This window comes from Artibeus jamaicensis, unplaced genomic scaffold (genome assembly GCF_021234435.1).
Source record: "Artibeus jamaicensis isolate MK-2021 breed Jamaican fruit bat unplaced genomic scaffold, CSHL_Jam_final scaffold_474, whole genome shotgun sequence".
Lineage (NCBI taxonomy): Eukaryota > Metazoa > Chordata > Mammalia > Chiroptera > Phyllostomidae > Artibeus > Artibeus jamaicensis.
This window is the reverse complement of record NW_026522046.1, coordinates 6,689,837-6,703,902: the sequence shown is the minus strand read 5'-3', so window position 1 is coordinate 6,703,902 and position 14,066 is coordinate 6,689,837. Positions and strand designations below refer to the sequence as shown.

The 14,066-nt window shown below is 44.1% G+C and overlaps 1 protein-coding gene across 5 annotated transcripts in view; it reads left to right on the top strand.

The window, feature by feature from the left end:
- The window catches only part of YEATS2 (YEATS domain containing 2), an 85,078-nt gene that overhangs the window by 65,720 nt on the left and 5,292 nt on the right, over positions 1 to 14,066 (top strand). For 3 of the 5 annotated variants that reach the window (XM_053657703.1, XM_053657706.1, XM_053657701.1), the window contains 9 exons: positions 462 to 638; positions 2,216 to 2,399; positions 7,962 to 8,090; positions 8,613 to 8,711; positions 8,999 to 9,079; positions 9,531 to 9,633; positions 10,482 to 10,555; positions 12,217 to 12,296; positions 12,807 to 13,008. In XM_053657703.1, coding sequence (XP_053513678.1) covers positions 462 to 638; positions 2,216 to 2,399; positions 7,962 to 8,090; positions 8,613 to 8,711; positions 8,999 to 9,079; positions 9,531 to 9,633; positions 10,482 to 10,555; positions 12,217 to 12,296; positions 12,807 to 13,008 — 1,129 coding nt within the window. The remainder of the gene's footprint in view (positions 1 to 461; positions 639 to 2,215; positions 2,400 to 7,961; positions 8,091 to 8,612; positions 8,712 to 8,998; positions 9,080 to 9,530; positions 9,634 to 10,481; positions 10,556 to 12,216; positions 12,297 to 12,806; positions 13,009 to 14,066) is intronic. The other 2 variants (XM_053657705.1, XM_053657704.1) reach the window with 1 other exon arrangement.

The following is a 14,066-nucleotide window of genomic DNA, read 5'->3' as shown; positions in this document are numbered from 1 at the left end:
GTCAGACTGCGAAGCAATGGGTCACTGGTTCGAGTCCCAGTCAGGGACTTGCCTGAGTTGTGAGCCAGGTCCCCAAGTATGGGGTGCGTGAGAGGCAACCACACATTGATGTTTCTCTCCCTCTCTTTCTCTCTTTAAAAACAAATAAGTAAAATCTTTTTTTTTTTTTTTTAAGTAGTTTGGACACAGTTATTTTGGTAACCAGTGGTTTGGTGTTTTTGAAGACACTGCTGCCAAATAAGGGCTTGCTACTACATTTATTTACTCATTCTACATTAGGGTTAAAGGTAAAAGGTCATAAATTTGAGGATTTTTTGGAAAGGTGCACAAACACTCCATATAGTTTTGCTTAGCAAGAGTTTCTTGGATAGGCTGTAATTCTAGGGGCGTGTGTGAGTAAGGAATAAATCGTGCCTGCTCCCAGGGCAACATCATTGTTTCACCCCATTTCGTTTCTGCAGGCAGCCCCTGCAGGACAGGCATCTCTAATGAAAATATCCGATGGTACAGTGAAGTCTGTGCCAGCCACTTCACAGCTCTCGAAGCCCGGAACCACGATGCTGAGAGTCGCAGGAGGGGTGATCACAGCGGCCACTTCTGCAGCAGTGGCCGTCTCAGCAAATGGTCCTGCACAGCAGGTGAGAGTCGGCGTGACAGGAGAAAAATCATCGTGAAACATAAAAGTCGTAAAATCATAAGGAAGTCATTTAGCAGGCACACCAGTGGCTGTCTTTTAAAATATGGCTCTCTTTTAAAATGAAAATGTAATTTCCATACCCTAAAATTCACCATTTTGAAGGGTACAGTTTAGTGATTTATATTATGTCCTCAAGGTTTTGCAACTATCGCCATCTAATTCTAGAATTTTTTTATCATTCTGGGGAAAAATGATCTGCATCTCATAGTGGTCGATGGACATTTGGGTCGTTTGTGCCTTTTGACTACAATGAGTAATACTGCCATGAACATTCTTGTCTGTGTTTTTGTGTAATCATCTGTCTTCATTTCTCTTGGCTGTATACCTAGTACAAGGATTGCTAGGTCACCTAGTAACTATGTTGAACATTCTGAGGAACTGCCAAGCTGTTTTCTCAAACTGCTGCACCAGTTTAGATTCTTACCAGCAATGCATAAAGATTCCAGTTTTTCTGTATCTTTGCTGATACTTGTTCTTGTCCATTTTTTAAAACTATAGCCATTCTGGTTGATATGACCTGTTTATTTTGGTTTTAATTTGCCTTTTCCTGTAGCTAATGAAGATACTGAGTATCTTTTCTTTTCCTTTTTTTTTTTGAGAGTTGTGTAGTTTTGGAGAAATGTTTATTCAGATCCTTTGCCCATTGTTTAGTTGGGTTATTTATTGTCTTTTCATTATTGATTTGGATAAACAATGTGACATAGCCATAAAATTGAATATTAGCTATGAAAGGGAAGGAATGAAGCCCTGATAGATGCTGCAACACATTCTCACCTGAAGCTCATTCCACTCTCCGCTTTCCCTATCCCTGGATGAAAGCAGTCACTTTCCTCTCATTTGATGTGTGACGGTGCCCTGCACCTCTGCTTAGTATTGAGGGCTCCTATCTCCGGGCCATGTAGTAGATGTTTGTGGAATGGGTGTGGCAAGCTTTCAAACATTATAGGGACTTTTTAATAAAGCTCATTTTGTTCTAGTTTTACATTCTGAGAGTATATCCTCCCACTTTTTTTGGTGTTGAAGTATCCTTTTTTAAAGGGAGGTAACCCAATGCTACTGCCTCATTTAACAATTTTCTGGCCCATAAAATCTAAAAGTGTAGGATCCACCAAAAAAGAAGCAATCATTTTAAATGGCATGACATACCTGGCTGGTGTAGCTCAGTGGATTGAGCACAGGCTTGCGAACCAAAGCATCGGCAGTTTGATTCCCTGTCAGGGCACATGGCTGGGTTGCAGGCCATATTCCCAGTATGGGGTGTGCTGCAGGCACCCATACATTGATGTTTCACTCCCTCTCTTTCTCCCTCCCTTCCCCATCTCTAAAATAAATAAATAAATAAAATCTTTTTTAAAAAATAAGTAAAAATAAAAAAATAAATGGCATGACATTTAATAGGCAGGTAGTAATAACTAGTAGATGATATTTATTAAGTGTGCTGCACTGCAGTCCCTGTTCTCTGTAAGTTGCACTGCTTTCTTGTCAACTTCTGTTATTTCTGTCCCTGTGCATGCGCAGTCCGAAGGAACAGCTCCCAGTTCATCATCAACTATAGGTTCCATAATGAAAACTTCTGGGCAGCAGCCAGTGTGTGTGAGCCAGGCCACCGTGGGGACCTGCAAGGCTGCTGCTCCCTCTGTCATCGGTGCCACGTCCCTTATGTCCACACCAAACCCCATCTCTGGAAAAGCTACAGTGTCAGGTCAGTTGTATCGTAAAGATATTTCTATCTCCCTTCTTTGTGCTAGAATATTTGGAAGGTCTTAAACAATATTTTTTAAGGTTTTATTTATTTATTTTTAGAGAGAGGGGAAGGAAGGGAGGAACAGAGGGAGGGAAACAGCAGTGTGTGGTTGCCTCTCACACAGCCTCTACTGAGGGACCTGGCCTGCAACCTATGTATGTGCCCTGACTAGGAATCGAACTGGTGACCCTTTGATTAGCAGCCCACACTCAATCCACTGGGCTACACCAGCCAGGGCCTTAAATAATATTTTTATAATGAGTTATTAAAAATAATTCAGTAACATTTTCCAGGTAGCTGCTTTTTAGATAAATTCTTATTTAAAAATCTATGTGTAAACTTCTAAGTCTGAGATGGTTTTGGAGATTGAGTAATAAGGTTTATTTTTTCTTGAATAGTAATTTTAAGTGATACAATAAAACTTCAGCCTCTTGGAGCTCCAATGGGTATTTTAGCTTCTTTCATAATTAACTTTGTGGAAAGCTGAGGGTTCGCTCTCTTTAAAGTACCAGTAGCTTTTCTAAAATCAATTTTAAATGTAATTCATTATAAAATATATGTCTCTCTGTTTTCACAGAGCGTGTAAAATACCAATCAGCCTAGTTGACTCCAAGTCATTCTTAACATTAGTTATAGTGGGTCGTATTAGGCTGACATGCTTGAAGTCTGACAAGAGGAATGGTATGTTTTTGACACTAAGGGACTCCAGAAAAGTGTGCCTTTTACTTCATTGGGTAACATATAGAGCCCAAATCCAAATTGCCTTAATTAAAATAACTTACCTTAGCCCTGGCTGATGTGGCTCAGTGGATTGAGTGCTGGCCTGTGAAATAAAGGGTTGCTGGTTTGATTCCCAGTCAAAGCACATGCCTGGGTTACAGGCCAGGTCCCCAGTAGGGGGTGCAAGAGAGGCAGCCACACATTGATGTTTCTCTTCCTCTCTTTCTCCCCCTCCTTCCCCTCTCTCTAAAAATAGAATAAAATCCTTTAAAAGACAAAATAAAATAACTTGCTTTAATTGCCTGATAATAATACCTACTTCATAAAGTTGAGAGGATTATAAATTTGAGAGGATTGAATGATTTAATAAATGTATATTAATGTATGTCTGATGTGTAGTAGCCACTTTATAAATAATTGCTACTACTATCATTTTCAGTGTCATCATTATTGTTAGTCCACATTCTTTTATCTGCAATTCTAAAATCCAAAAAGCTGTGAAAACCAAAGGTTTTTTACCCTATAACAAATTTTAAGGTGACATCTGGCCTCCATTGATAGACTGTTTATACTACGTAATAGCAGTGTCTATATTTTGCAAAGAAATATTAATGTATTTGATCACATTGTGCTATGCTAGATACCAGGGGCTTATATAATACACAGCTTTGCTTCTCCAATTTGAGAGATTACTTTTGTTTTTCTATAATTCAGTACGGACAGATACATTTTTTAAAAGACTTAATTTATTTTTAGAGAGAGACATCAACATGTGAGAGAAACAACGATCAGTTGCCTTTCTCACTCCCCCAATCGGGGCACACTGACCTGCAGCCTAGTCATGGGCCCTGACCAGAAATTGAACTGGTGACTTTCTGCTTTGTGGGCTGGCACCCAAACCACTGAGCCACACCAGTCAGGGTCAGACAAATACTGTTATAAAATATAATACAAATTGCCCTGGCTGGTGTGGCTCAGTGGATTGAGCCAGGCCTGCGGACCAAAGGGTTCCTGGTTCGATTCCCAGTCCAGGGCATATGCCTGGGTTGCTAGTCTCCAGTAGGGGCATGTGAGAGGCAACGACACAATGATGTTTCTCTCCCTCCCTCCTTCCCCTCTCTCTAAAAAATAATAAATAAATAAATTAAATCTTTAAAATATATATATAATAAAAATCTCCCAACAATGTCAAACTTGTACAAAAGTTTCTGGACACTCTTAATTTCTATAATAATGTGACAGATTAATGTTTTATTGTAGAATGGTAACAGTGTACCAAGTGACACTGATAAACAGACACAAGTGAACATCACTGAGCTGTATATCTCCATACAAACACACATAAATACACACACAACTTAGTACCTTTGAGGAAGAGATTGAAGCAGGTGTTATTCTTATGTTGTAGCTGTCATCACCACGTTCCGTGCAGGACTCAAACGAAGCCCCTCTGTCTCGTTTGCAGGCAGTTAGGGACCAAAGATTACCCCTCTTTGGGGCAGTCAGGGACCAAAAGATTTAAGGCCAGTCTGTTTTTCTGTGACTGACTTTCACCCGCAGGTTAAATGGATCAAGCTCTGTCTAGTACAGGGAGTGCTTTCCTCACTAACCGAGTGTTTGGAGGCACTGAGTCAGGACTGGAGAGGAGATGAAGGGAATTACTATCATAAGAAATGAATGCCCTCCTCTTCTGATGTTTTAACATGCAGTAAATGAAGTCTCCCTGCTTTATGTTCTGGTTTTGTAAGATGCTGCGATGAAACTTTCTGAATATTTTTATAAAAGTCAAAGTATTTCCAGCTGGCTGATGGTTTCTTAATTCAAGTTTGTGTGTGTTATAGACCAGCTTGAACAAGGCCAGTCACCATGGTAACTGGAGCAGAGGGGGCAAGCGAACAAGCACTAGGAGACAAAGTCAGAGTGGGGGGGGGGGGGCAGATCACTCAGGGCCCGGTAGGCCATTCGGAGAACTTTGACTTTACTCCAGGGGGAGCCACGGGAAGGTTTTAAGCAGAAAAGTAACATGGTCTGCCTTACCTTCTAACAGGATCCCTGGCTGCAGTCTTTAGACTAAACTTTGGGGCACAAAGTGGAAGCAGGGAACGGACCAAGAAGTAGACACTAAGAAAGAAAATCCAATGATGTGTCAGGGAGTCCCAGCAACACCACACTAAAAGGAGTTCCAGGAAAAAAAAACAAAAAACAAAAAAAACCCAGAAAATAGTGGGAAGGAAATTATCCAAGAAATGAAACAATTTATTCCAGAATGGAAGTCCGTGAACTTCCAAGGTCAGATGTCACAGTGCCCAGCACAATGAGTGAAAGAAAGCTCTCATGGGGGCACAGTTTGTTCATGAAATCACACCAGCATGGACAAAGAGAAGATTTTAAAAGCTGTCAGAGATACGAAGTTCAGAAATTGCATTCTCATTGGGCTCTGCAGTGGCAATGCTGGGAGTTAGAATACAGCTTTTCAAAATTCCAGGGGGAAATTACTTTCAGTTTAGAATTCTGTAGTCAGCCAGGTCATTCATTACTCAGTGTGAAGACCGACATATTTTCTGAGAGGCAAAGTTGCACGTCTATTTCCTGTGCACTTTGTCTCAAGACATTACTAAAACCCACGTTTACCAAAGGGAGGACTGGTAGACCAACCTAGAGGGAAGGCAAAGGGGGCTCCCAGGGTAACGGCGGAGGGCGTCCCCAGGAGGAGAGCTTTGCTGCAGGCCTAGAAAGCAGCAGTCCAAATGGGAGCAGGTCAGAGAGCTTCGGGAAGGGTGTCTCCTACAAAAGCGGGCACTGTCAGTGACTTAGGATATTTGACTAGGCAGAGAATTGTATTAAAGGTGGTTTATAACCTTCTTGAAGGATATGGGAAGACTTAGTAAGATGTGAAAAGAGAACTAAGCAAATGAAAAGGAGGAAACTATTACGCCCAAAAAATAAAATGGAATCATAGTATCGTATTTTTTAGATCAATAGAGAACCACAAATATTGGAGTATTAGGAAAGAAAGGGTATAATTACCTTAGAATTGTCTGTCCTAGTAGTATGTAAAATCAAAATGTTCCATCATAATGAATCAAGGCCTACAATGTATACATTCTTTTTAAAAATAAAAGAAAGGACCAAAAGGGGTAAAAGTGGATGCTACTGAGGAACTAGGTGAGGCTAGGGGGATGGAGCGGAGGGTGGCTGTTTTTAGTAATAAGCCTTCCAGCACTTTTTACTGTTCAACTGACAAGCATGCAATATTATTATAAAAATATGAAACATCAAGTCATTGCATTACTCTTTGGGGGCACATCTCAAGAAATACTTATAGCAACTGATTCAACACTAATTATCGGAAAGAAAAATTTCTTGTTTATTTACAGCTTTGTTCTAGGAAGGATTTAAGATGATTCCATTCCTTGAAGGAACTGCTTTCCAGAGCCTTACAGTGTCTTTAGCCACTGATCTGTGCTGTTTGTTTTGTGCTCTCCCAGTAAAGCCCTTTGTCTTATCTTTCCTTTCCTTCTTTGTTTTTTGCGGGCACTCTGAATGGCTAGGCTAGTTCTGTAACAGGAAAAGGGAATATGGAAATGACCTTTATTTTTATTTTTAAACATTTATTTACTTACTTTTTAGACATATTGGGGAGGTGGAAAGAGAAGGAGAGCAATATCAGTGTGTGGCTGCCTCTCACACATCCCTACTGGGGACCTGGCCGGCAACCCAGTCATGTGCCCTGACTGGGAATCGAACCGGCAAACTTTTGGTTTGCAGGCTGGTGCTCAGTCCACTGAGCTACACCAGCCAGGTCTGGAAATGACTCTGAAGGAAACTGGGAGCCCTGGCTGGTGTAGCTTAGTGGGTTGAGTGCTGGCCTGCAAATGAAAAGGTTGCAGGTTTGATTCCCAGTCAGGGCACATACCTGGGTTGTAGACCAGGTCCCAGTTAGGGGCATGTGAGAGGACTGATCAGTGTTTCTCTCCCTCTCTTTATCCCTGCCTTTCCCTCTAAAAAATAAAATCTTAAAAAAATAATAAAATTTAAAAATAAAGGAAAAGTGGAGAGGATGACCCTTTCTAAAATGATAAGTTAAGGATGTCCGATGTCTGAAAAGTAGAGGCTGCACAGAGACAGGAAATTATAAAGTCTAGTGAGCGGAGAGATCGGAGGACTAGATACGTTGGGGCGGCAGGAAGGAGATGCAGCTCAGTTGGGACCAGAGTAAAATGGCCTCTGAATGCTTTGAAACTGACTTCGGAAACATTCTCTAGGCAGTAAGGAATCAGAGAGGATTTTTATGTAGGAAAGTGGCCATTATCCCAATCAAGATACAGAATTTTATATCCAAGTTTATACATATTGCAGCTATATACAAAACAAATTGTCGTAGATAGTGGGAGGGGGTGTGGGGCAGAGGGGAATAAAGGGGAGAAAAAGGTGGGACAACTCTAATAGTGTAATCAATAAAATACATTTTTTAGAAAAAAACAAACATGGAAAAAAATACCTCAAAATGTTCAATACTGCTTGTCTCTGCAGTAGAACTTTGGATGGCTATTTCTCTTTTCTGCTTTTCCAAAAAATTTCTGTATTTGTGATTGTGGAATAAAAATAAATAATCACCACATCATTGTTTCACTGTGAAATCTGCCACATTCATTGCCTCATGCTTCCAGCTCTTTGTTTATTGAAAAGGTAAGTGTCCTAAGAATGTCCTCTTGTGAGAAATTATAAATGCTAAAGAGGGAAGATACTTTGAGGATGCATCTGATCTTCAACTTGGCCCTGTCTTCCAACTGATTTTAGGATTGTTAAAGATTCACTCCAGTCAGTCCAGTCCCCAGCAGGCTGTGCTGACGATCCCCAGCCAGCTCAAACCACTCAGTGTAACTGCATCTGGAGGTGTGCAGACCATACTGATGCCCGTGAATAAGGGTAAGCCCCTCACCGTGGGCCTGTTGTGGGGTGTTGTCTCCAGGTCTGTCCTGGGGGGAAGTCCATATTCTATTAGCTGGTGACTGCTCCCCCCTTATATAGCCTGCCCTTTGGCCATCACAGTATTCCCTGGCACCTTGAACTTCCAAGCAACAGCTATAGGACTGACAGTAAAACCCAGGTGGCTCATTGGCGTCTGATGGCTTCCCATTTGTAAAGGTGAATAGAGGGGGGATATTTTAAGCATTTATGAGAATTCAGGTTAATTAGATTTTTATTTTCTTAGTTCAGTGACAAGCTCCCATTTCCACAGCTGATGGAAAATAACTTAGTTACCCTAATAACTAATGGTAAACAATCCACCTTGTCAGAGATCACCGTTAAAAAGAACCTTACCATTTCTGTGGTACTGTGAATGTTTTTGTGCTGTTAGCCTAAAATGGGGCCATCCTCAATAAAATAATTTCTGTATTTTGCATATCTTTCCCTTTCTTTCTTTTTCTTCTTTTTCGTGCCTGCTAGTGGTTCAGTCATTGTCTGCCAACAAATCACCTACCATTCTGCCTGTAGCTGCCCCAGCTCCAGTTGTCTCCAGCTCTGCGCCAACACCTGTTACCAAAGGTACATAGTTTCTCACAGTATATTTGCCTGTAGGTTTTATACAACACTTGAGTGTAATGAGTCCCTTGAATTTCTAGCATCTGTGAATGAGCCACCTCAAAAATGCATACTGTTTATATAGTAGACTTGATTTTGAGGGCAACATAGAAATGTAGTAAGTTTTCTGCCTCCCAAGGACCTAAAATCGTGTTGAAGTAGATAGTAAGCATTGATAAATGCAGGATAAGTGATCTGGAAAGTAAATGCAGGGATATTTCTCTTTTTTTTAAGATTTTATTTATTTTTAGAGAGGAGAAGGATGGGAGATGGAGAAGGAGAGAAACATCAACGTGTGGTTGCCTCTTGCATACCCCCTGACCCCCACCCAGGTGTGTGCCGTGACTGGGAATCAGACTGGCGACCCTTTGGTGCACCCATTGGCGCTCAATCCACTGAGCCGCACCAGCCAGGGAGACGCTGGAATATTTCAGTCTAGGAGGTCTGATCAGAGTTGGTGGGGTGTGGAGGGGGCAGGAGTATGTGTGCAACGTGGACAGTAACCTAGACTTTAAAAGAAGGAAGCATTTTTAGCTATGGAGAGGTCATGGCCATGCCAGATTAAGGCAACAGCAGAACAAGGACCCACAAGACCCAAGCTAACAGTTCTTCTTTTGTCTGCTGGCCCTGTGCTGATAGGTGCCAGTCTCCTGGCTGTGTCCCCACGCCAGCTGTGTGGCAGTTTCCTCACTGGGTTTCCACGGAAGGGCTTTTGTTCTGCCTGCACGTGTCCCTCCATCATTGAACCCTGACAGCTCTCTCATTGTTGCTCTTCCCTTGTAGTGAAAACCGAACCAGAAACACCTGGACCAACCTGTCTCTCGCAGGAGGGTCAGACAGCAGTGAAGACAGAAGAAAGTTCTGAGCTGGGAAACTATGTTATTAAGTAATTATTTTGGCTCTTTCGGAGGGGGTTGTATTTTGGGTGTTTTTCTGAAACTTTTAAAAAGCCATGCCTGTGACAGTTGAGCATTCGCAGTTGTGTGTGTGTCGTGTCGGGTCCTTGGATGGGTGGAGGCCCGTCCGTGTGCAGTGGGCAAGTATTGCCACTTGATGCACAGCGCAGAGTCTTCACTTTACACGTTCATGTGACCGGAGGGAGCACTTGATTTGTTGCTTAGACGCCTCGGGTGGAATTACACGTCTCCCTCCCGCGAGCTTGCCAGCATGTGCTCACTTTGCTCATGATGTAGTTACTCAGGTGTATACACATCTTGTGTCCAAGTACCCATATAACTGCCTAAACAGCTGCCTTTCCATGGGCCGTACACTCTCATTGCTTCTTCTAAAAATACTTCACAAGGTTTTCTAGTTCGTAAACTGGGAGCCCGCCTCAGACCACGTATGTTGCTGTATCTCAGACTGCTGGGGGCTGTAGAAATTCAGCCCATTGCACGTGACAAGTAATAGTGCAACTCATGCAGTAGATTTTCTGCTGCTGTGGCAATCACAGCACAAAAAGATTGGGTTCCTATTTATAAACACAAGTAAAATGTTTATATTTGCATAATTTGCCATTTCTAGGGCCTTGTCTGTTTATTTAATCTTGATGTTTCCTTTGTAAGGCTAGAATGATCTTCTTTTATAAAGAAAGCTATCTGTAGAAGGAAAGACCTGCCAGTATAATTTATTTCCTTAAAAAAGGGGGCAGATACATAAATTTATGTGTATATGTGACCAGAAACTGTTACATGTATTTGGGACCTTAATTTTCTTTCCTTTCATCCTTCTCAGGATCGACCATTTGGAGACCATCCAGCAACTCCTGACAGCGGTGGTGAAGAAGATCCCATTGATCACCACGAAGAGTAAGACAATTAGACTAAATATATGGATGCGTTTTTTTTTAAGCTGTGAACTGCTTGGGATATTGAATCTACTGACTTAGATCACATATGTTGTCAGTTAACATCACCGTGGTAGTTTCCCGACAAGGTGTCAGCTGCCCCTGTAGGTCATTTGCAGAGTTTTAGGATTCCCAGCACCTTGGTCACTCAGTCGGTCTTGAACTGTCTTTAATGCTTCATCTCCGGAAGGAATTTTCTTACATTTTTTGGTATGTAAATCATCACTCTGTTGTGTATGTCATTAAAACTGCATTGGTTTGTAGTACTTATTAGTAAGAAAAGAAATCAGCGTTTGGCCCTGGCTGGTGTAGCTCAGTGGATTGAGTGCGGGCCTGCGAACCAGACAATCGCGGTTCGATTCCCAGTCAGGGCACATACTGGGGTTGCAGGCCAGTTCCCTGCAGGCCAGTTCCCAGCAGGGGACGCATGAAAGGCAACCATACATTGATGTTTCTCTCCCTCTCTCCTTCCCTTCCCCTCTAAAGATAAATAAATAAAATCTTAAAAAAAAAAATTAATGAACTTTATTTAAAAAAGAAATCAACGTTTGCCTCCATGGTGCCAGGCTCCGCAGGCCCAGTGCGTTTGCTGTCTAGTCTCTTGTGGAATAGGCGGTGTCATCTCGGTCTGACAGGTGGGGAAGTCAGGTTTCTGAGTAAAATAAAGTAACTCGCTCATGATCACTAGCTGTGGGTCGTGAGACAGGATGCAAACCCAGTTCGGTCTGGCTCCAAAGCCATTCATCTTTCCTCTGCTACTGACTGTCACTCACTTTGCAGAAGTGCATCACGACCTCCAGCAGTGAAGCCTGCTGTGTCACTGCCCCTGTTAGCTAGACTGAGTAATGGCTTCTCAGCGCAGGTGCCCTGACCGAGCCCCCACCGAGGGGCAGACAGCCTGTGGATCCTTGGGTGTGTGCTCTTGGCAAGATCTCCACAAATGTTCAGAGGGAAGGGGTGAAGCACGTCCTGTTATGTCACAGTTGTGTGAGTGTGACCGTGGTAGGCCCAGTACAGACTGCCTTGCTGATTTTCTTCCAACAGTTACTACTGTTGGAGGTTGTCTTTTTTTTTTTGTTTGGTTAAACTTCGAGGCGCATTTCATAGTTCAAAGTAAACTTTCAGCAACATTTTCCTAGCCCAGGGGGGAAAAACATTCGAAAAATCTTTAAAAAATAAATTTAGGTAAAAGTAGAGTATTAGAGCTGGAAACAGTTCAGAGACCATCTTTCCCAACAGTCTCATTCTGCAGTGAGAAGACCGAGGCCCAGGGAGGTGGATGTGGCCTCCCCAAGGTCACTCAGGCAGAGGCCAGCGCTGGATCGCAGGCCTCCCGGCCCTGGGGGGAGGGCCGTGTGCACTGACTTGAACAGCTTCATGCCAGCAGATGGCCTTTCTCCACCAGAGGGGCCGGTTTCCCAAGGCAGGGCAGTTGTTCTCAGTGCACACAGATGAGATGTGCACTGAGGAAGAGATGTGCTTCTCTTTAAAGAAGCATCTGAACTTGCCCAGTGAGGAACATATTCAATAAAGAAGTCTAAAGAAACTTTTGGACATGCCCCCAACAAATAAGATTTGAGTTCTGTCATAGCTTCATCCAGTTGGCCGGACATGTGCTTCCAGGTGAAGACGCCAGCTGTTTCTCCGCCAAGTCCCTGGAGCAGTACTGCAGCTGGAACATCGGAAAGCGGAGGGCTGCCGAGGTAAGAACCCCTGTCCACCCAGCTGATGCGTGGCCCGCCGCTGAGGGCTGGGCCTGTGGGGGAAAGAGCCAAAGCACACGTGTGTTCTGGCAGCTTCCGTAAACCTCGTCAGGTGGAACACGGATAAAATGGGAAGTGTATTTTGTTAAATATTTGATAGGTCTTTTTCCTTGGTTAAAGAGCTTGTTTTTCAGAGACTTCTTGCTAGCCTTTGAAAATGGTCTACTTGATTTTCTTGCATTGGTAAACATTTTCACAAACTTAAATGAAGGTCAGTATATTAAAATTAAGTCAAATGTTAGATTGAGTATCTGCAGTGTGGCAGCTGCTGTGCCAGACAGTGGGGTGGTGGGGAAAGAGCATGTACACAGGCATGGGAGCTGGGACACGGCCGGCGGGCTGGCTTTGGGGACGGGCGGGAGGTCATAGGTTGGGACCAGGTGGGAGTGATTTGTTAGAACATGTTGCTAAGTTGAAATATTTGATTAAGGCTCAAAAATTCTTTTTAAGTGGCAAAGAGCAATGACGATGAGAAAAGTTTTACAAGAAATACTGGAGAAGAACCCAAGATTTCACCACCTGGCACCCCTTAAAACCAAGCACATTGCTCACTGGTGTCGCTGCCACGGCTACACCCCACCTGACCCTGAGAGCTTGAGGAGCGACGGGGACTCTATCGAGGACGTGCTGACCCAGATCGACAGTGAGCCGGGTGAGCTTCCGGTGGACCTCACCGAGCGTCGCTGGCAACCCAAGGGGCTTGGCATGGCACGCAGTGTCCTCTCCTCAGCCTCGGCGGATCCGGGCCACGCCTGCCCCAGCAGTTTACCTAGGGCTCGATGGGCTCCCGTGGAGCCCAGGCGCCCTTGCTCGCCTCCAACCACGCGTCCCTTCCCATGTGCCTCCCACTGGTAGAGTCCTTGCAGAACTACTTCTGCCCAAAAGTCCCAAGTGCTGTGCTCCAGCCAGGAATGTGCTGGCCCGGGTCATACAGTAGGTGTGCACCGTTTGGTCAGGAGACCCCTCCTCTGCACCGTATCTTCTTGGCAGACTTTGCTAATCCCCCTCCTGCTCTCCAGGTAGGAGTGACTTCTCCTTCCTTGTGACCTTACAGCCCCTCACAGGCACGCCTGTCCAGCCTCACTGAATCTGAGGCACTGCCATCACTCGTTCTCCAAACCTAGCTAGGAGTTCGTGGCCCGGTGTCGGAGGCACAGGCGTGAACAGTGTACAGTGCTGCCGATAAAAGGAGTCATTTCGTGACGACACAGGCAGCTGTGTTACGTGATTGGGGTGGGGGAGCAGGAGATACATGGGGAGAATATTTTGAGTTTCACTTTAAAGAGGAGGAAGGATTGTTTTCTCCTCCAAATCCCATCTCTGTAGAAAAAGAGAAGTCCCTCCTCCTAGTCTAAGGGAGCCTGGCGCATAGGGAGGGCGTGGGGGCCCCTCAGACTTGGCACAAGTCCCGTTTTCTCCGTGCAGCCTTCCTGAGGGCCCCGGTGCTGGGGGCTCCTCCATTCTCTGGTCTCCAGCAGCACCTAGATCAGAACCTGGGAGTTGTCGTGCTTGTGTATCTAAGCTCTTTGGGGAGCAGAGACAAACCGTGTTGATGACTCCCGTGCTCACTGGTGGTAAATGGCAAGCACGATGCTCACGTGCACTGGGCTCTCTCAGTGGGACGGATTCACGCTGAGCACCAGTCAGTACAACAGAAGCAGCCAGGGGCTGGCTGCTCTGCCACCGTCCTGCGGTGCTCCTGAGCCCGCC